We start from the raw sequence: 24,216 nt of genomic DNA on the forward strand, positions 1-24,216 counted from the left end.
GGGAAAACGTTGTAGTACATGCTCTTAGTAGGATGATAGCTCATTCAGCAGCTTTGATTACCAGATAGATACCTTTGCGCAATGATTTCAAGTGGACTAAAATTGCAGTAGCTATAGGGGACATCACCACATAGTTGGTGCAGTTGACGGTACAGCCGACTTTGAGACAGAGGATTATTGATGCTCAATAAGGTCATCTGTACATTATTGAGAGATTTCGTCAGGTGAAGCCTAGGGCAAAATAGTGAGTTCTTCATATCCCAAGACCATGGTCTCCTGTATCAGGGATGCTTAAATGTACTTATTGACAATGACATTAAGAATGAATTATTGACAAAGGCCCATAGCTCCCCATTTTCGATTCATCTTGGTAGCACCAAGATGTATCAAGACCTGAGATGCTATTGGTGGAATAATATGAAAAGGAAAATTGATGAGTTTGTCAGCAAGTGTTTGTGTGCCAACAGGTTAAGGCCCCGAGATAGAAAACAACAGGTTTGTTACAACCTCTGAGTGTACCAGAGTGGAAGTGGAAAAATGTGTCTATGGACTTCATCGTAGGTTTTTCAAGGACGGTGAAAGGATACACATTAATTTGGGTTATAGTGGACAGAATCACCAAGCCAGCACATTTTATCCCAGGAAAGTCCATAAATTCAGTAAATAGGTGGGCATAGTTGTATATGAAAGAGGTGGTAAGATTGCACGGGGTGTCGGTGTCTATCGTGTCTGATAGGGACCCTCGTTTTACATCTAGCTTTTGGAAGAGTCTTCAAACAACATTGGGTACTCGTTTGGATTTCAGTACAGCTTTTTCCACAGACTAATGGTCAAACTGAGTATTTGAACCAAACCTTGGAGGATATCTTACGTGCATATGCATTGGAGTTTTTGGAGAGTTCGAATTTCCACTTGCATTAAATGGAGTTTTCTTATAATAATAGCTACTAGGTTACCATTGGCATGGCGCTATTTGAGGCCTTTTATGGGAGGAATTGCAGGTCTCCCATTTATTGGGACGAGGTTGGTCAACGGGGATTGTTGGGTCGAGAGTTGGTGCAGACCACCAATGAGGGGATACAGAATATTAGAGCTCAAATGTTGATAGGTCAAAGTAGGCAGAAGAGTTACACTGATGTTAGGCATAAAGATTTGGAGTTTAAGGTAGGTGATAAAGTATTTTTAAAAGTGTCACCTATGAAGGGAGTGTTGAGGTTTGAAAGGAAAGGTAAGTTGAGCCCTCGGTTCATTAGGCCATTTAAGATCCTGGAACGGATCGGTCCTGTAGCTTATTTGTTGGTCTTGCCACCATCTCTTTCAGTAGTTCACGATTTTGTTTCATGTTTCCATGTTGAAGATGTATGTAGCAGACCCATCTCATATTGTGGATTATGAGCCTTTGCAATTGAATGAGAACTTGAGTTACAAAGAGAAGCCTATTCAAATCTCGACCAAACAAGTGAAAGTTTTGCACAACAAAGAGATAGCATTGGTAAAGATTTTTTAGTAGAATCATCAGTCCGAGGAAGCAACATGGGAACGACAGAACGAGATGAGGTCACAGTATTCTGAGCTTTCTCATGATTAAAACTTTTGAGGATGAAAGTTTTTTAAGGGGAGAATAATGTAACACCCTGATTTATTATGTGATTAAGTATTATTTTTTATTTCGAACTATTTGGATAAATTGAAATTCGAGATTTAGTATTTGACTAAGCTAAATTACTTTATTATTTTGTATTAATTGGGATTTAATTTGGCTTGCAAATAGAGATTTGGATTATTTTATTAAGATAATTCAATTTGTTTTGTGGATGGAAGTTTTAAAAGAATGTTTGGAAAAGATTTGAGTTATTTGGATTTTTTTTTCTTTTTTTGATTTAAAGAGAGATTTGGAATTTGAAGGGGAAAAAAGGAAATTCGATTGGAGGAGGAAAAGTAAAAAAAAAAAAAAAAGGTATAAAAAAGAGGGTTAGGGTTATTTGTATGAAAAGTAAGAGGAGAAAGAAAAAGAAATTAACTTTCTCTCTCTCTCTTTCCTCTTCGTTTCCATGCACATAACCCCTTTCCATTCCCAAATTTCTTCTTGCGCCGCATGAAGTCCTCTAGCGTCGCACTGCCACCTTAATCTCTTTGGCAAATGTTTGCATCAGAGATACGAAGCCACAATCTCCTCCATCTGTTGAAGTCGTCGCGTCGTACTGTCGTAGCCAAGCTCGACCGGTTCGTCTGTGTCACTAAAGCCATTGCATCTTTTCGCCGCTCGATTTCAGGGTTCGCTACCGCCGAGACTCGCGCCATTCCAGTCGTCAGCCGTTGTCCGCGCGGTAGGTTCGACGTCCAGTCGCCAGTCTTCTCTCTCCATCTTGCGTCGACGTCCCAGTTCTGTCGTCATTCAGCTGCTCGTCACTGTCTCCTTAGCATCGTCGTTGTGGGTTTGTTGTCGCTGAAATCGACAAGATCTGCCCGTTTGGGTGAGTGTTTTGTGTTAGATTTTTGCATTCTTGGTGAATTTCTTGGATTAATTTATTGCCCATTAATTTATGGTTCCGATTGGTTGATACCCATCATGTTTTGGTATTAGACTGAAGTTTTTGGAGGTTTAAGACATTGTCTAGCAACGTTAAAGAGTGATTTCGACAATCTTGGTAAGCATTTAGGGTGGTGGACTCTTTTGTTGGTTATTTGGGTTGTGTTTTGGGGTTTTACTTATAAATTCTAGATTTTCTTGGAATTCTTGAATGGTCATCAAGTTCTTGCCTTAAAATCTTTTGAGTTTTATTTTTAAGATTGGAATTGGAGTTTTTAGAAGGAAATTAGATGTTGTCCATTGGAATTTGATGGCGGTGATTTTGATGCTGCTCCTAAACCCCTTGCTATACAAATAAACTTTATAAATCACCGAACAAACCCTTTATACTAACTAGTCGTACAAGTAGCAAGTATGGGTCGAACCACAGGGAGCATAATGTGGATTCCTAAAAAAGTTGAAACTTGTAGAAAGTAACCAGGAGGGGGGATTGTGAAAATTGTCAAAAACAAATTTTGAAAACAAAAAAAGAAGTGCAATGTAATAATCGTGAAAATTATCAATCAAACAAACACTTAGCTTCGGAAATTGTAATTCAATTTATTCCTCAATAATTCTATCATAGACTATGAGATTAATTGAACTAAAATTTTAGTCTACTCGATTAGAATCCTAACTGGTAGTCCATAAAATCAAATTAATTAAAAGAAGAGCGAGGATCCTCAACCAATCAATTAACTAACAGGCTTTAAGCTTTAGAGCAAACTAAGCCAATTAATCGGTTTCCATCATTTAACCGATTAATTGAGTGAAAATTATCTAAGTTAGAAAGTAAATGCTTGTCAATTGGAATCCCAAATTAACACAACAAATTGACTTAACTTTTGCTTCTAGGTGATGACTACCCAACGATTACAAATTAGGACCAATCAAAGCAGTCAATTAAACGTGCATAGTTAATTTGTCAGATTATCCCATACACGAAAACTGAAAATATACTCAAGACAAATTCCATTAAGTCAAAATAATACTCACGAAATTACAAAAAAAATCTAAAAAATTACATTGGAATGAAATTAAACTAACTAACTCAAGCTAAGTTCTTACTATTGGAAAAGGGGAAGAACTTATTACAAAACTAAAAGCAAAAACAATAAAAGAGAGCTAGAAAAGAGACTAAAATGCCCAAAATCGGGATTAGAAGGTAGAAGATGGGATGATTTCGGCTGAACCCTAAAGGTTCCTTTTATAGGCCAGCTGTAGCGTCGCAACGTTAGGGAGAGCATTGCAACACTCGGCTGCACCGTGCGCATTGAGGGGTTCGCATCAAACTTCGAGGAGCATTGCAACGCTATGCTTCTGTCTTACAGCGTCCGGCTTCAATGTTGGAATGCATTGCAACGCTAGTGTCCTTGAGTTTTTGAAGCATTGTAATGTTTGGGAGTTGCGTGTCAAGACATTCTTCCTTTTTTGGTCATTTGATCGATTTAGCTTCTAATTTTTTCATTTTAGCGTATTTAAGTCTTGAACGCTTGATCCTATCGCTTATACACTCGAGTCCTACAAAATAAGCAATTAAACCAAATTAAGTAGCTAAACAACCCTGAGTTAAGCAGAAGAAAATAGCACATTTCAAGTGCTATCAGAATTAAAATCTGTTTTAGTGGAGATTTTGGAAACTGAACGTTTGGGAGTGATTTTTGATCAAGCTTCACTTTTAGTAAGTTATCTGGAGTTGTTTGCGGGAATTGATTAATGAAATTTGGGGCTCTTTTGGATTTGTTAAAAATTTGGGTTTTGTGTTATAGGTTCTATTTTGCATTCTTTAATTGGTTACCAATTGTTTACTTGGAGATCAATATTTGGATTTGCAGTTTGAGGTATAAAGGAATTCTAATAAGGAGAAACTTGAGCAGAACCGGATCGACCAAATTTCATTATTTATTGAATATAAAGTTTACAGTAAACATACAATAAGATATGCATTTAATTCTAAATTACAGCATGCTTTAAAAGAAAGGGTTTTAAGAAATGTCACCTTTGAAGACCTTTCTTCGCATTTTTCCCTCGAGCAGATTCACCAACTTCTTGAAGACCTTCTTCAAGATACACCTCGAACAAAATCCGGACTCTACCACAAAAGATAATTTGGTATTCTTAGGGTGAAAATCCAGGAGTGGTGAGCTCTGACTATTTTGGTTAAAAGGGAAAACTTAAAGTGGAGGAGGAGGATTGAAAACTCTAAAAACTCAAGACAAAACTCACAGAACACTTCTGTAAAATTTCTTTCTCAATCGTTTTACCAACACCAGCAAGAAGAAGAAAACATTTTTCTTTTAAATTTGTCATAAAATAACCACCACCCACTATATATGGGTAGAGAGAAAAGATGGGAAGGGAGTTGTAACTCCCTTTCTTATTATTAAATAATAATAATAATAATAATATAAATATAAATATGATAACTAAATTATCATATTATATAGAGAGAGATATATTAAATTATATGTTATATCAAATATAACATATAACCTATAGTTTTAATATTGTATCACATATAATATAAACTATAGTTTATTTTCTCTTTATATGCAATTTAATATAAATCTTATTTATATTAAATTTAACAACTATGAATCCAATTCATAGAAACTATATTTGAATCTCATTCAAATATTTATTTCCTCCCATTAAGCTATAATACATCAAATACATTATGACAATTATATCGCATATAATTGAAACAACTTAATTATATCATATATAATTAAATCCCTCTATTAATTTGAACAGTTTAAATTACTCCAAAAACTGATTCTCAACTAAATCCTATTAAGCTACCAAGGGGATTTCATGGACATGTAGTTTGAAGCTCCAACGATACATGAATAATTAATTAAACTCTTTAATTACATTATTCACCATTCGTTAACTGTCGGACACTCCACTAAAGACCGGCAGCTGTATTCTTCGCACTACAGATATATTTCTGTGTCCATTGGATATAACCAATCAACAGTACGATGACCTTCACAAATTGCTCATAAGTATAGCTAGGCCAAATTACCATTTTACCCTTGTAATTACATTTAACTCTTTAAGTACTACTGATTCCTCTAATGAACAATAGATCATAGTCTAACTAGACTAAATCCCTTTCGAGCCAGGAGAGGGTATGGCGCTACATTGCTCAAGACTTGGAATCAACCCTTAAGAGAGTAATTTATCTTCAGCCCTTAAGGGAGAAATTTATCTACTTACCCTTGCTTCGGGGAAGGAGTAAATTCCATCTTGTGTAGCTATGTTCCCAACTCCCTAATCAAACGAATCCTCAAAATGGTGGGCTTGTTGAATCGGCGATCTGGCCACTCTTACCCATACAAATCAAAGGATGCCCTTATAGGTAAGAGTTCACAACTCACCTAGGATTCAGGTCATGTTACCTATGGTCATTCTGGTGAAATGTAAGTCTCTATTATGAATGGTGTTATATAATGAAACTAAACATTTCGTGGTCCGGTCTTATACAAACTCCTTTGTATAGAATATCCCCGCTCGCATGTCTATACATGAATGATCAGGATCAGATCATTTGTAGTACTTTACAACAATTGTAACACCTACAAAGCGGGCCATACTCGTAGTGTCACCAGGGTAAGGTGCCCAGCCTTATCCATCTACTACAGACCATTTAAGTTATCACTTAAATATGATCCACCTGTATGTCTCCATATATATGTTTAAGTTACAAAGATAACCTTGGAAGTTAGTTTATTGGTTTGTGATTAATGCAACTAAAATATCAAATATTTTATTAGACAATGAATAAAATATCATATATTTTATTAAATACATAAAGAGTTTGTTCAACAATGTTTATAAACTATAGAACCCTACAAGATTTAGGACATCAACCTCAACAAGGTAAGTGAATTTGTACCGGTTCACCTTCGAACCAATCGTCCTTACCACTTTATTTCAGTTTAGTTTGGTTATTCATGTTTTCACTGTATTTACGTTATCTCATTCAAAATGTTTGAATGAGAAGGTGCATTATGTTGTAACAACCCTTATATTTTGTATTGTAACACCCCAGGCCCAGGATTCGGAATCCTCACTTGCCTTGAATGCTTCTAGAAGCGAAGAAGTGAAAGTTGTCCCCCACAAACCAACACGGGTCCTTTCAGTATGCTTTGTCCTCATTCACATGCATTTTAGAAAAATTCCCAGGAAATCACCTAACATAGGAGCTTCAAGCTAAGCACACTTAACTTTGGAGTTCTTATGATTGAGCCACCAAAAAGGAAGGTGCACTTTGTTAGTATAGGTAGTAACTTTCAATTCTTTTAAGCCTTTCTTAACTATACTTTCATGTCCTCAGGATCCCTCTCATTCAGATGTGATATCGGTTCATTCATGTACCCCTCCTGAACTTGGGTCGTTACATGTATGGTTTTTGTATTTGTCAACTTGATCTTAAAACTTAATTTCATAAGTATGTAAGACATATTTTAGCAATAACTACATATGCAAGTTTAATTCCATAATAAAATTTTGTTTATTATTAGTTACCATAATTTATTCTTATTTATAGTCATTGATTAGTTGAAAAAAAATAGTTGAATCTTAGACGGAGGCATTTTTCAAAATATAATTAATCAATCTTATTAAAATATATGTTTATTCATTTGTGTAAATTCATTTTGGTTGTTTTCTAAACAAAATCATGTTTTAGTCATTTTTGAAAGACTATTATTTAAATATAAGTATTCCTCTCATTAACTCTTTTCTCATATATTTTCAAATTAAAAAGAAAATGAAAACTAAACTAAACTAAACTAAAACCTAACTTTCATATTAAAAATTAAAAAGAAAAAAAATATCATTTCCTCCCCTTCTTTATAAAGCAATGATTAGGTGCAATCTACCCATATCATGCATCTTCTTTCTTTTTGTAAGATAATAAAAGATAATAATAATTTATTTTAAAAAATTTGACGCATGACAACTTTTTATTGAGTAATTGGGTTGCACAAAGATATGTGTAGCCTAGATACCACTTCTTTTGTTTCTTCTTTTTATATCTTTTCAATCCTAATTGCACTATTATCTGTCACATTTTTTCTAGACGATTATGGATATTATAATAATAGATAAGATGTAAGTTGTGTTTTTAGAACTTTTGAACAATTTTGACAAACTTAGGATGTGCTTCAAAATAGTGATTTGAACAAATTTGATCTACTAACAAGTGATTTTTAATTTTCATATAATTCATTTTATTTGACTCTCTACTTTTAAAATTAATTTTGCAAAGATTAAAACTAATGGCTTGTTTGTCTTAGAGGTTTTTCTTGGGTTTCCGATGGACATTTAATATCTTTGTTTGTTTCAGAAGATTTCGTCTTTTAAAAAACCCATGATATTATTATTTATGGAAATTTAAGATCTATCTAACATAGATTTCTAATATCCTCCATACAAGTGAGATTTTTACATATATGAGAAATGAACAATAAAATGAAAATTTAATAAACTAATAAATTAACATCAATTGATCACTATCATGAATTTTAATTAATTATTAAATATAAATATATTATTTTAACTTAATAAATTTCAACTGATTCATTTGCCATTAATATTTTATGTTATCTTTACTATTTAATATAAATTTAATTATTTACTATTAGCATAGTAAAAAATTTGAGTCCAAATCTCGAAATTTAGATCAAAATTTCGAGATTTCGATAGGCTCAAAATTTTGGTAGGGGGAATTTCGATTTTCCCATATTTCTTGAAATTTTGAAATTTCAATGGAAAATTTGAGGATATTTCGTTTTTGTTTTTTTAGCAATTACTATGTTAGCTCAATTGAAGTTTTTTTTTTCTTTTTTTCAGTTTTATGGTATTGTCTTGATTACACGGTTTATATAGTTTCACACGTGAATGTATAATTTCACCTCAATATTGAATTGTTGTGAGTTTTGTTTCTTTTACCATTCAAAATTTTTATTTTCAAATAATCACAATTTTATTTTTAACTTCATTCAAATCTTTTTTCCATTAAATATTTACATCATCATAAAAACTTCAATTTTTAAGAGAGTGAAAATTAGGAAGATGGTAAAAACTGGAGAGAGATAAAGATAGTGAAAATTAGGAAGATGGTAAAAACTGGAGAGAAATAAAGATAAAAATGGACAAAATTTTTAAGAAGAAAATTACAATTTTTCTAAAAAAGTTAAAACAATATAAAGTGAAATAAGAGGAGAATTTTTAAATCAGGAATAACAGTCTCTTTAACAAGGAAATCACCCATGCCCATCTAACAAAAATCACTTAAAATCACCTCTAAGTGACCAAATGATTGATTGAGAATCACTTCCAAAATCACTTTCTCATCATTACTTACACTTCTGGAAGAGAAGTTATTTTGGTACGATCAAAATCAGTTTTTTTTTTTTTTTTTTTTTTTGCCAAAATCACTTTCCTATTATATGATGCTGTTTGACATTGAATAAAATTGATTTTAGAAAATTCTAAAATCATTTTTAATTGATTTTGGAGGATTTAGTTTGTAATGGCCCGAGTTTAGAAGGGGGACGTAAATATATTGAGATCACATCCAAATGAGAGAGATTTTGAGGATTTGAAAGTATGGTTAAGAAAAACATTAAAAAATTGAAAGTTACTACCTATATCAACAAGATTCACTTCCTTTTTGATAGCTCAATTTTAAACTTTAAAGTTAAATGTGCTTTGCATGGAACAATCCCATGTTGAGTATGACCTCCTTGAAATTTTCCTAAGAAACATGTGAGTGAAGACAAAACATGCTGAAAGGATATGTGTCAGTTTGTTGGCATAGTCTTCACTCTTAGAAGCAATTCAAGACATGCATGGATGACGTTACTAAATTGCAGGGGATATAAGAAAATGTTAGGACTATCAAGTGTTGGATCCAAATTTCGAATTTTGAGTCTAGAGTATTAGATAGTTACTCAACATGTAAATATCGTGTATATAAAATTTCGACGATAAAAACTGAAAAGATAAATCAATAAAAATAGATATTTATCATAACTATTTAGTTTAATAATTTTTCAAATAGAAAATACTCTTTTAGTAATTTGGTAACCCTTAAAATCACTTTTTGAAGCAAATATAATTATTCAAAATTACTCATAAATATAAACAAAACACGTTTGCGAGCTTGGAACTAAACATAAATATGACTATAAAAATGAATTTCACAAAATCATTTATACATAAATGCGTATTTCTAAAATCATTACTACTTTAACAAGAACTTAGAGTGCATCTGGGGTTGAATTTCAAATATTTTTTTATCTTTTTTTTAATGTTTGTTAAAATTGTTAGAATTGATGCCCTAAATCTCATGGATAGTTTGTAATTATAATGTACAAACAATGTTATTTATTTAATAAAATATGAGATATTTTATTCAATATTTATTAGCATTAATCCACAAACCAATCAACTAACATCCAATGTTATCTTCTGTAGCTTAAATATGTATATAGAAACATACAAGTGGACATGTTTAAGTGATAATCTAAATAGTCTGTAGTAGATGAATAAAGCTGGATACTTTATCCTGGTGACATTACGAATACGACCCGCTTTGTAGATGTTACAATTGTTGTAAAGTGTTACAAATGATTTGATCCTAATCATTCATGCATGTGGAAACATGTGAGTGGGGGTATTCTATACAAAAGAGTTTGTATAAGACTAGACCACGAAATGATCTGATCCTAATCATTCATTTATGTCCCCTATGTAGCTCAACTAGGATTATTGAGAATTAATTTTGGATTAATTTGAATTGTTCAAAATAATTGAAAGGATTAATTATATGTGATTGAAATAAATTAAATTAATTATATGTTATATAATTAATATAATGTATTTAATACATTATAATGTAATGTTTATCTCGAGAGGAATTAAATATTTGAATTCGATTCAAATACTAATTATATGGATGAGATTCATATATTTAAATTCAGTATAAATGTGATTTATATTAAATGTCATGCATTAATAAGAGAGAAAAAAAACTAAAGGTTATATTGTATTTGAGATCGTATTAAAATTATAGGTTATGTGTTATATTTGATATAACATATAGTTTAATATATATTATATGATAAAGTAGTTACCATATAAATATATATATTAAATCATTTATTAAAAATAATTTGTTAAATTATTTTATTAAATTATTTTGAATTTTTTATATTAATTTTTGAAATTAATATGGGAGGGAGTTGTAACTCCTTCCTCCTCTTTTCTCTCTTAATCATATGTGGGAATGTGGTCAGTTAAGCGTGTGGTAATCTTCATCTTCTTGACTGAAGAATTATAGGGTTTTTGGTGTGTGAGTTTCTCCCAGAATACATTCTTCGAAGATTTTCCTCTCTCTAAAAATCTATTCTCCCTTTCCTAAAACTCAAAGCCCACACCTCTTGAGAATTCTCTACCCAAAAGAGAATATAGAAGGCTCTAATTGGTGGTATCCTCATTGTTGGCTCTTGGTTCGTGTTCAATCGTGATTGATTTGGAAAGGAGGATTTCATGAAGAGGTTTTGGCTTCAAGGGTATAACTTTTTCTCTTTTTCCTCTTTTAAGCATGCTGTAATTTTTTTTTTTTTTTATTGAATTGCATAATTTTTGTTCTATAAGTTTAATTTTGTGATAAAAATGAAATTGAGATAATCCCTAATTCCATTGTGGACCATGGGGTTTCTTAAAAAATAAATTGGGATTAAATCCATTAAAATCACTTTTAAAACACACATTTCAAAGTTTAAAAAGTCAATTCCTTGGTACTTCTATGTATTGTTTTGTCACGTCATATTGCATTTAAAAATAATGTGCGGTTCACTATTATTTATTCAAATTTTCCTAAAACAATTTCAATTACTTATGCTCTGTTTGGTAACTATTTTGTTTTCTATTTTTATTTTTAAAAATTAAGCCTATAGACGCTACTTCTACCTCCAAATTTCTTCATTTATTATCTACTTTTCATCAAAAGTTTAAAAAATCAAGTCAAATTTTAAGAACTAAAACATATAGCTTTCAAAAAGTTGTTTTTATTTGGAATTTGGCTAAAAATTCAACTATTTATTTAAAAAAGATATAAATCATTATAAAAAATTAGATGAAATAGGCTAAATTTTCAAATATAAAAACCAAAAACAAAAATCAAATAACTGCCCTTGATTTTTGCATTCAAGTTAGGGTAATAAATAGACTTTGTGAAAGTCAAAGAGGTTCATTCATCTTACATCACTTGTCTGAATTAACTAAATATGAATAATAAATAGTAAAAAAAAAAATGGGAGGACGAAATGGGAAGCGAGTTCCAACTTTTGTATAGAAGTTAGGGATATAGGGATATATGGACCTCTGGAAGTCAGCGGAGTACATTCATATTACATCACTGGTTTTAATTAAAAAAATAAAAATTGAAAATTTGATTGTTATCTAATTTTTATGTAATTGTCATGTGATTGCCACACCTGCAATTAAAAAAAGTTGAAGTCATTATTTTGGTTTCTTAAAATGTATTTATCATACAATGCAATTTTTCTAAATAAAAATTTTAGAAATAAATGAAAAAAAGAACAAAATAGAAAGCGAAAGTTTCTTCAGTCTCTCCTATATATATAGTATAACTATAGAGGTTGATATACACATAATTTTGAGTTAAACATGAAGTCAGATTGGAAGTATTTGTTTGTGGTTTATGTTATATTATTAAGTTTAGAAAGTAAAAAATGGGTTTTGGGAGAACCAAAAATACCTTGTTACTTTATTTTTGGTGACTCTTTGGTAGATAATGGGAACAACAATCTTCTTATAACTACAGCAAAAGCAAATTATAAACCTTATGGTATCGACTTTCCAAAAGGTGCCACCGGAAGATTTTCTAATGGTCGAAACCTAGCTGATTTCATTGGTTTCTTCTTCTTCCCTATTCTATTTTATTCTATCATTTTATATCATTTTTTTCCTCTAATTTTAATATGCATGTGATTTTTTTTAAAAAAATAATAATGACTTTAGATTAATGATTTTAACTTTTAGTTTCTATTTTTTTTTTTATCGATATGTTAGTTGAGCTATACTCATGTTGACTTTTAGTTTTCTATCTTAAAACTAATGATATATGCACATTCCCTTATATTGTGTATAAATTTGATTTTTTAAATATATATCTATTCTTTAAAAAAAGAAATTTATATATATATACATTGTTGGTTCATTTCTGAGTCTAATTTCGATTTGGTGTATACGTTTCAAAATGTCACACGGTTAGTCTTTAAAAATTGAGGAGGGATTAAAATAGCGATATCAGTACTGATATTGAGATTTCAGTTCTATAAAAGTAAAAAAATTTATTAAATTTATTTCGATTAATAGTTAAGTTTTGTTTATTGTTATTTGTCTTTCTATTTATATTAAACTAAATAGATACCATCTTTTATGTCTCACGAATATTTATAAAAAAAAATACCGCATATACCAATCGATATTAAACCCCTTAATTTACGGATATATCGACATGTAGACGAATATTTTCATCATTAGTTTTGAGTTTGGTTTCAATTTAGTTCACCAATTTCAAAATGATCTAACTTTATTCTCCAAATTTGAGTTTTGTTTCAATTTGGTCTTAATTTTAAGATTTATATTTCTAACATCGATTTTTCATTAAAAACTCACTTTTCATCTTTAATATTAATGTCTATTAAATAATTTAAAAGAATTAAAATCTATATATTAAAATTTTACTTTAAATTAATTAAAAGACATTAACGCCAAAGATTGAAAGTGAATACTTAGCAACAAATGAACATTAATTGAGTAAATCTTGAAACTTAGGACTGAACAGAAATAAAACTCAAATCTCAATGTTAAAATTGTAACATTTGAAACCTAGGCGCTAATTAAATTGAAATCAAAATCAAAATTTAAGGACTACAAGTGTAACATTTTGAAATTTAGAGACCAAATAAAAATTAGACTCAAAATATAAGGACTAAAAATGGTTATATATAACACATCATATTTACATATTATATTTTTTTACATGAAAATTGTGTAAAACTAAGATTTATTGAAAATAGAAGAACTAAAATTAAAAATTGAAAATTTCGGAACTAAAATGGTGGGAAAAGTATTTTTAACCTTTTTAATTTTTAAAATATATTGTTCTCCGAATTTATCACGTATATGACATATACTCTGTAAACATAATTCATATTTAATATTTCATTTTCCTCTCTAAAAAATTAAATATTTTTCCAAAAAAAAATCTCTCCAAAATATTCCTTTTTTTCCTTTAAGAAAATCTCCATATTCTCCCTCTAACTTATTTATTCCCAAAATTTCTTCCTACCTTTTTTTCTTCTTTTTTTCCAATAATAAATGTATCTCTATTTTGTTTTTCTTTTTTCTTTTTTTTTTTTAAATCTCTCTAGGTTTTATCTCTCACTACAAGTTTTCTCTATCTTTCACTTATCTTTACTACTTCAACTTATCTCTTACTCTTAAATTCATATCTTACCAAAAATCTCTCTAGACTCTCTTTCATTGTTAGGTTTCGTTACCTTTTTTCTCCGACTACTAATTTTTATGGTCAAATATGTCTAGCTCAACTAATATAAAATTTCTATTATGGACTTGAGACTAGAGGTTCGATTCTCCCCCTTCACAAACTGCAAAGTAAAAACTACTAATTTAAACAAATATTTTCACCATAGCATATCTTTCTTATCTCTAAAATTACTCTATATGAAAATTTTCTCCCTATTTTTTTTTTAATCTTTACTTCTCTATTTCTCCACACATTTTCTCTCCTTAAATTATTTCTTTGTCTCTCTAATGTTTTAAATTGAAATAAAACATGTTATAAAAAAGCATGGTTTTCTTTGGAAACATATCATATCAAACGGTTAACGTATATTGTTTTTTGCATCAAAATAGTATAGTTCAACTGACATCAAATATGTAAAATAACATCAAGGTTAGAGATTCGACCTATCACCCTACATATGATAAAAAAAGAAACATATATTGTTTTTGTTTTTAAAGAATAAAAAGGCTAAAAATAGAAAAAAAAATTAAAAAAAAGTGAAAAGTTATCAAACTAAGCCTAAAATTAAAAGTAAATTTGAAACCTTTTATACATGTTAAATTGAAATTTTAAAAATATTGTTTAGACTCAAAATTGAAAGTTTAAGTATCTATTAGACACTATTTAAAATTTAATGACATAGTGAAGATTGAAAGTTTAAAAATATATTAGACATTTTTTAAGTTAAAAAACCTATTAAAAACAAAACTAAAAGTTTCATGACCTGACGTATTAGATACTTTTGAAAATTTATAGATCTGTTAGACATAAAATTGAAAGTTTATGACCCATTTGATAACGTTCACGTTTTCTATCTTTGTTTCTCATTTTTTTAAGAAATAGACTAATGGTCTAATAATATTATTTAAATGTTTATAGATTAAATAACTTAAAATTTTAGGACTAAGTAATTTAACATAATTTTTAATACATAATAAAGTGTTTCGCTTATATTTGCTATTTGCTTTCAATTTTGTCCTAAATGCCATACAAGTTTCGGGTATAGTGTTGCCGTTAAGATGGAAAATGTGTTGTCTTTGTAATCGAATAAAATGTTGTGTAAGATTCAAACATCCTTAAAATTAAATCCAACTATAAAAACGATTGTTCGAGAGCTGGTTCGAATCAGAAACTCTAGGAATCAAATTTTCATGAGATTTGTTATCTGCAATCGGGATCTTGAAAATGTCGAAACCTTTGTTCGAATTGCAGAGTTAGGTTGGTTGGATTTTTAATGTCAATGTTTAGAGTGCACGGTTGAATTAGGTTAGGTTTGGTTAGCCTGTCTAAAAAACTTTTTATTTAAACCACCAAAAAAATATTAAGAGTGTTTGTTTCACTGATATTGACATAGGATTTCAAATAGGCATTTAATATCTGTATTTATTTCACGAGATGTCATTTTTAAAATACGGGATAATATTATCCAAGAAACTTAAAAACCCATCTGACATGAGTTTTTCATTTTTATAACTAGGAGATGGATAGAGTCTGATTAATTAATAAATTAATATCAACTAATTATTACTATTAATTTTAATTAATTATTAAATATAAATATATTATTTAGAGTTAATAAATTTCAACTAATATATTTACTATTGATATTTCATGTTATCTTAAATATTTAATATAAAACTTTATTATTAATTATTAATATTCTAATTACTTTATATATATTTCATTAAATAAAATAGTTTAAATGATTTTTAATTTAAAAATATTCATTTAAAGATATTTTAATTGCTTACATTACTTGTTCTAGCTCTTACATTTGATTAAATAGTTATTTAATTTTTATTTTTATATACAAAATTAGTAAATCAAACGTATTCATTTAATTTTCAGACATTAATTATCTTGTATATCCAAACATGGACATTAATTATCTTGTAAGGCTTTCTCATTTCTCATTTCTTTTGTCATCTCTTTTTCAATACATTCTTAATTATCGTCTTCTATTTCTCAACCTCTTAAACTATCTCTTCTTTTTTTTTCTCTCTCTCTTTTTCTCCTTCTATAGTAGAAGTATATGTCATACCTTGATTGAAAGTTGTTTTATTATTCTTCTTTCTTCTTGTTATGATTGAAAAAAAGAGAGAAACAATAGGAAAGTATTAGACTATAGATTGAAGTTGAGAAGAGAGGGAAAATAGAAGACGGGACTCATTATGGATGTAAATAAATTGTTTCTATTCATATACTAACCATAAGAACAGTGTTGAACTCTTTTTAAAAAGGTAAGGATAGCAATGTAATATATAAAAGTTGAAAGTATTATTGAAATGAATAAGATAGAAAATGAAAGAATATATTGAAAATTTGGAATCAAAGATTTGTTTGAAACATGTACAACAATATAAAGGTAAAATGAAAGTCTTACATTCATTTACCACTTTTCCCAATATATTTTTTTACTATAGTAAAATCTCAAGAATCCAATATTATTTTACCAAATACTAAAATCAGCTTAATTTGGTTTACTTATGTTACACCTAACTTTTCCCTAAAATCAAAGTTGGCAAAAATTACTTTAATAACTAAGCTAAGTTAATTATGCTAAACCTAACTATGCCTAATAGCCACATTTTTCCCTCTTAATGTCCATATGTAGGAGTGGGCATTGTCAAATCATAGATTTACACGGTGGTAATTAGTGATTTATCCACTAACTTTCTACATGCCTATTTATCCTTAATCATATTAAAATTTCTTTTTCTACGTTTATTAAATACAAAACGTTGAAAATCCCAACCAGTAAGGATTAAGTTGGGTTAGATTAAATTAACTTTCCTTAGCATTGTCTCTTTCACCTTCTACTTCTTTCGTTATTTCTCCTTCTACGGTTCTTTTGCTTCTTTTTTTTTTTTTTTCCAATTATTGTGATTGTAGTACCCGAAGACATCACGTCTCCATGTCTATCAAACAAAAAAAAATTTAGAATTAAAAAAAAAAAAAGAGGATGCAATGAACTTGATCCGTAAATATAAAAGTTAAATTAGGTTAGATTAGATCTTCAACTCAAGTTTTTCAGGTTGGATCAAATAGCCTCCTAATGTAAACCAACTCAACCATGTATATATCGATATATTGCCATATTCAACTCCTTTATATTTTATATGATTATACACAAGTAGAAGTGTGAAAAAGCATCGATCACCATTTTATAGGTTGATGGTTTCATATCATTCATTCTCGCCTTTTTAATTTTTTTTCAATTAAACTTGTGTCAAATTTATTTTATTTCAATTTAATTTAATTTAGAAGTTATTTTATTTTATTTTTTTAGTGTAGGCACATGCACATTTGTATTGAAAATAATGAGTGGTTTATGTTAAAATACACATAAGATAGGTAAAATAATTTATTTGATTTTGCAGCTGAATATTTGAAGTTTCCGAATTATATCCCACCATTTAAGAATACAAGAGGTTTCAATATACTCCAAGGAGTAAATTATGCATCAGGAGCAGCAGGAATTCGCCAAGAAACTGGACAATCACAGGTACTTGACTTACCAATATGTTTAATTAATTTTCATCTTTCAAGTTTGAATTTTATTTATTTTGGTCTCTATTATACTTTTAAAGCGTTAGTTTTGATAATCTACTCTCAACTTTCGTTGATTTTGGTCCTTCGACTTTGAAGAAGTTTATTTTGAATTCTCTAAATTTTGGAGTCGGGTATCAAATTAATAAAATTTTGAATGGTTAATTATATTAACTTTTGGAAGTGCATATTTCGGAGTAATTTTTAAATTGTTAAAATCATTTTTATCATGTTCAAAATTACTTAGAACACATATTTAACCACTCAAAATTAATTACGTATTTAATTTTATTCTTTTAAATGCAATTTTTACATCATCAAATTTGATTTTGAATAATAAATAACATATCTCAGAGTAGTTTTGAAAATGACAAGAACAATTTTAATAATTTCAAAATCACTCACAAACGTTTTGTAATATTAACTTTGAAAATTATCTATGCATCAATTCATACACGTGAGTGGACCTCTTCAAATTATATCCAATGAAGAAAAAATAAACGTTTAAAATTGATACATAGATGAAATGAATTTACAAAGAAATTCCTAATTAAGGGTGTGTTTGGTTTAACTTTTCAAATATTTAATTTTGAAAAGGATAATTTCAATGTATATCAATTTTAGTGACAAAAAAATGGCAAATATAACCAAGTCTATCAGTCTATCGCTGATAGACTTCTACAGACGATTTATATTTAATGAAAAATAATATACATATATGTAAAGCGTCTGTTTGAAGGGCACGCGCCCTCAGGCCCTTAGTCGATCCACCCCTAGTCACAATCACAGTAAACAATTTCTATACTTCAAAATCTATTACAAGTTAGTTTTTATAGTAAAAAAATCTCATCAAAATTAATTATCAATTTTTATTACGTGTAAAACATAGTAGTTAAAATTTATTAATAAATTTGATCCTAATTAATTTAGAGGCACTTGCAAAAATGGTAAAACAAATGTCACCAATTAGGCCCATAGCTCACATATTTATTATTTGCGAAACTAGCAAAAAAGAAACCTAACCCACATATAAAAGATGTAAAATGTCGCAAATGCTCTCACTACTAATATACGCATAATATACTTGATGCACTTGATTGATATATTTGATATACTTGGTATACTTTCCTGATATATTTAATGTACTTGATAATGATGCACTTGACTAATATACTGCTAATAAATTTGCCAATCATGCACTTGTTTATATTGTTGATAAACTTGATACACTTGATTAAAATATTCGATAATAATACATTTGACTAATATACTACTGATAAATTTGATAATGATGCACTCTTTATATTGTTGATATATTTGATTAATATATTCTTGATAAAACTTGATATTGATGCACTTGTTTATACTGCTAATATACTTGATAGTGATGCACTTGTTTATATTGATGAAACGCTTGACTAATATACTGTTAATATATTTGATAATGATACACTTAATTAAGTTTTAAAAAAATCCAGAACTTCTTCTTCTTTGCACACAATAGCCTTCCAACATCTTTCTTTATCATCCACACCATTTTCCATCTATCACTCGTTCATCGATTGTCTAGCCTCACCACACATCCGGTCGCCAGTCTTTTGTTGGGGAATAGTATATATGAACTAAAAACACTAAAAAATTGATTACAACTCAACTAGATATAGTACACTCAATGTATGATATTCAAACTCAAACTCAAGCCAAATGATGTAACAATGCTTAGATATGGAAATAATCAAAAACTTGAAAGAACCTCAAAATCTTTGGGACTCAAAATATAGTCGAGACACGCTTCTGATGAGCGTTGTCCTAAAGACAATTATTCGTTTTACACGAGCTACAAATAGACTACAATAATCATGTCAATAGGATATAATGTCTAACTCCGATAGAACTGCAATCTCGAACTACTCGAATCTAGCACAATTCTTAGATATTTGTTCTCAACTCAACTCAAGAACGAAAGAAAGAAAGAAGGAAAGAAAGGATATAACTCTTCAACTTGGAATGAGATGCTACAAATGAAGAATCAGGTTGCTTTTTGTAGGCTAGAAACTGAGTAACTCTCCAAAATACAAAATCAAATCAAATTAATATAAAATTTGAAACATTTGTCAAATTCAACTCAATTGATTTTTTTTTTTTTGACAAAAATAAAAAGCAACTCCTTTAAATTGAAAACACTACAAATTTAACTTTCATACATGTTAAATTTGTACATAAAACATCATTTTAATTTGAAGTTTCAATCCAATTTGAAAGTTTGTAAATAATGAATTTAATCTACACGATTAAAACCATTTTTTATATTTCAAAGATTCATCAAACTTTCACTTTTTTTCACTATATATATTCAAAACATATTCCGCCACTACTCTCTGCTTTTTTGTTTCCCCTCTATTTGTTTCTCTCTCTCTCCATCTTTCTTGTCTCTCTTTGCCATACAAGCCATTTGCCGCCAACCACTCCTTAGCCGCTCACTTCCGTCAACTGTCACCGATCCTCCGTCACTTCTCTATCTGTTTTTCATTTTCTCTATTTGTTTCTCTTTCCATTTCTCTTTCCTTCTTTCCCTTTCTCTCTATCAGTTGTTTCTTGAGGGAAAATATGGAATAAAAAATAACAATAATCCATATTTGAAGTTTTTGTCTTATTTACAAAATATCAAATATGGGTGACACACCTACAAAATAGCATATTCAAATTGCCACTCATTATAATTTTATAGGATAGTTACAAATATAACAATCAAGACCAAATTATTTGCAAACATAACATAATACAAGATTATTTATAAATATTGTAAAATTAGATCCACACTCTCCAAGTCTATCACTAATAGACCACATCGATAATAAGAGTTTCATTGAGTATATTTTGCTATATTTGCAATAAAAATGTTGTACTACACTTAATTATTAATCCTCTTTAAAATAAATTTTGATTGATTAAAAGTATTTTCAAAGTAATCTAAATTTTTTTTTTAAAAAAAGTAATTTTAACCATTTTAGAATCATACCTAAATATGTCGAATCACTTATCTTTATCTTCTTTCTTGTTGGCAGGGGCAAGTAATAAGCTTTGACCAACAATTGAGGAACCACAATCTTATAATTTCACGAATTCGTCGCTCAATGGGAAACAATGACAGTGCAACAACAACTTATCTTAAACGTTGTTTATACCTAGTTGGAATAGGTAGCAACGATTACCTTAATAACTATTATATGCCATTTTCTTATCCAACTAGTCGCCTATTTACCCCACAAGACTACGCCATTGTCTTGACCCAACAACTTTCTTCACAATTGAAGGTAAATTTATCATAATCTATCAGCTTTAAATTTTAGACCAATTGATAATTTTCACAATCTATCTACTTAAGTTTTTTGATCAATTTATAATTTATTACGTTTAAATATTTTTTAAAATATTATTTAACCACTTTTGATAAAATGATTTTAGTTAAAACGCTCGCGAGAAGTTTACAACTTCTTCAAAGTGATTTTAAGCATAAGTTTGTTTGGATGCATTACATCTAAAAGTTCTCAAGAAATAACAAATTGCCCTAAAGTGATTGTTAACTCATTCCAGGTTAACCATTTCTTTAGAACTTGTTTAATAATCATTTGGTTTTGAAAATAAGCAAATAAACACTATTCATATTAAAATTTAGGAAATTCTTATAAATAGAGAAAATAGTGTACTTTGTACTTTTAGAACTTTTTACTATAAAATTTAAATATTTTTAAATATTTTTTATATTTAAAAAGACTCCCTAAAATTTTTTAGCAATCAACATTTTGTAAGTGCTTTAAGAAACTAACAAAGTTTTAAAAAGTAGAGAAAAAAGTTTTCAAATACTTGTGTTTTGTTTTTGGAATCTTGACTAAAAGTTTCGCATGTTTATTTAAAAAGAATGAAAACAATTTTAGATTTGTTGCAAATGTAAGCATAAATTTTAAAAACAAAAAATACAAAAAATAAATAGTTATCAAATAGAGTCTTATTACTTACTTTATAGAAGTAATTTTCCTTTTTATAAATTAAACTCTCTATGAACGTTTAGCACTCCTAATTAACCAAAATCTGAGAAATGAAATATCTATATTCTTAACAACATTTTCTAAATTTTAAAAGTTTCACTATAATCTTCTTAGAAAAAAAAAGTAAAAGGAAAAAATAACGAAATTTTTAGCATACAAGTTATTTTTTTAATGTTACAAAGTACAATATCATATTATTGCTATATTTTTTTAAGGGTAATTATTTTAAATGGTAAATTCTTAAAAAAAATTTAAAATACAGTAAAATGTCATTGTCGGTCTATAATAGGCATTGATAGACTCTGATAGATTACTATCATCTATCACTATCTATTACTGTTTATCATTAATAGATAGTGACCTTTTGTTATATTTATAAATAAATTGATTTATTTTTCTATATTTAAAAATTATTTTTTTCTCATATATTTAAAAGTTATGGAAGTTCAATTGATATTATTGTTTGAGAATATATATATATTGTAGACTTTGTATGGTGAGGGAGGTAGAAAGATTGCTGTTTTTGGACTGGGGATAATAGGGTGTACTCCATATGCAAGGGCCACCTTTGACACCCAAGGATCTCCATGTGTGGAAAATATCAATAATGCCACTCAACTTTTCAATATTGCACTTAAGCCCCTTATTCAAGACCTCAATGCTAAATACATTGATGCCAAGTTTACCTTCATCGACGTTTCGCAAATTTCCACTATTCAACCTCCAAATCAAGGTAATAAATATCTTAAATTTTGTTTGTTTTCAAATATAAAAAATAAATCAAAATATTTACAAAAATAGCAAAATTTTAAAACTATCAACTGATTATCAACGTCTATCATTGATAGTTCTAAAATGTTACTCTATTTTGTAAATATTTTCAACAATCTTACCATTTGAAATAATTTCCCTTAAACTTTTCCATTCAAACATGCATTGGTAATAATATTTCATTCACTTTGATTCTCGTTCGATAATGTTTTTGTTTCTTAATTCTCGTTTTTTGTTTTTAAGAGCTAGAAATAATAATATACTTGATAATTCAAATAATATATAAATATAAATATTACAAATTAAAATAATACATGTATCTACCCAACCAAAATTGAAAATTAAGATAATACATATTAACCAAAACTAGGAACAAAACATGAGAAAATAAATTTTTTTTTTTTTTTGATAATTTCTCAAAAATTTCAAATTTGATCATTCTTTTAGAAATGATTATCAAATATATCACCTTCTTAAAAAATGAGAAGTGAAAATAAGGAATAGAAAAGAAGTAACGTTATCAAAGGACTCTTTAATTATTTCTCATTTCTCACGTCTTTGACTTTTTCCATTTCTTGTTGATCGTTCTCTATAATTTAATTGTTGATACTTATTATATATTTCATAAGTCAAAAAAATGGAAAAAGAAACAAGAAACTTGATATTGTTGTTTTTAAATTTCTACACAATTTTGGAAACACACTTTAATTTCTTAAAAAGTGATAGAAATCCGAACGAGAAACCGTGGCAAAAAAAAGCTTTCTATTTTTCAAACAACGAAAAATAGTTATCAAACGAGCCTTAAGTTAAGTTACTAGTATTGTATGCACAACAACATTTCTTTAACTTAGTGATAAATAAAATTTTTACTTATACTAACAATACAAATAAACCTTCCATTACAGTTCAATTAGTTTCAGATGGTCCTTGTTGTGAAGTTCAACCTGATAAGTTGCAATGTGTTCCTTTTGGAAGAGTATGTGGCAATAGGAATGGGTACACATTTTGGGATGGAGTTCATCCAACTGAAGTTGCATTTGAGGCATTGGCAAATAGATCCTTTAATGCCCAATTTCCCAATGACACTTACCCTTATGATATTAACCAACTTGTTCACCTCAATCTTCAATAACTCTTTATTTTGCTCTTTTTCAGTGGGAACTCACAAGGTGTTTAGAGTAATTTCATATCTACAATCATTTTATGTCTCTTAATATCAATTATGGTGTGATATTAAGTCAAACATCTAATATGGATCTTTATGGTTATTATAGATTATATGGTTGGTGCCTAATAAAAGATGGGATTAATATATATAATATTTTGGGTTGTTTTTAAATATAGAAAAATAAATCAAAATATGGCAAAATTTTAGAACTATCAATGATAGACACTGATAGACACTGATAGAAGCATCTATCATTGATAATTTGAAAATTTTGTTATATCTTGTAAATATTTTCAACAGTTTTATCATTTGAAATAATTTCTCTTATATTTTTATTAGAATTTTATATCTACGTATGAGTCTTGCAAAGATAAGAAAAGACCATTTATGGGATGGTTGTTTAGACCGAATGTCGTCTCTAGATTCTTGTTGTTGTTATTATCATTATTTTTTGGTACAAATAAAGGTATAGAGAATT

General features: G+C 28.7%; 2 protein-coding genes across 2 annotated transcripts; both read left to right on the forward strand.

The window, feature by feature from the left end:
- The first annotated feature begins 963 nt into the window (after positions 1–963).
- Positions 964–1,507, forward strand: LOC150035580 (uncharacterized). The gene is made up of 2 exons (XM_090314361.1): positions 964–1,164; positions 1,358–1,507. Exons 1-2 carry the CDS (start codon positions 964–966, stop codon positions 1,505–1,507), a joined length of 351 nt encoding a protein of 116 aa, XP_090170487.1.
- Positions 1,508–12,264: 10,757 nt separating this feature from the next.
- Positions 12,265–23,885, forward strand: LOC120080254 (GDSL esterase/lipase At1g29670-like). The gene is made up of 5 exons (XM_039034870.2): positions 12,265–12,524; positions 17,585–17,709; positions 20,819–21,067; positions 22,286–22,532; positions 23,476–23,885. The coding sequence occupies exons 1-5, from the start codon at positions 12,278–12,280 to the stop codon at positions 23,700–23,702; spliced, it is 1,095 nt and encodes a 364-aa protein (XP_038890798.1). The 5' UTR covers positions 12,265–12,277; the 3' UTR covers positions 23,703–23,885.
- Positions 23,886–24,216: the final 331 nt, after the last annotated feature.

The sequence above is a fragment of the Benincasa hispida genome, chromosome 6, assembly GCF_027475165.1.
Source record: "Benincasa hispida cultivar pf3 chromosome 6, pf3_genome.v1.1, whole genome shotgun sequence".
Taxonomy (NCBI): Eukaryota; Viridiplantae; Streptophyta; class Magnoliopsida; order Cucurbitales; family Cucurbitaceae; genus Benincasa; species Benincasa hispida.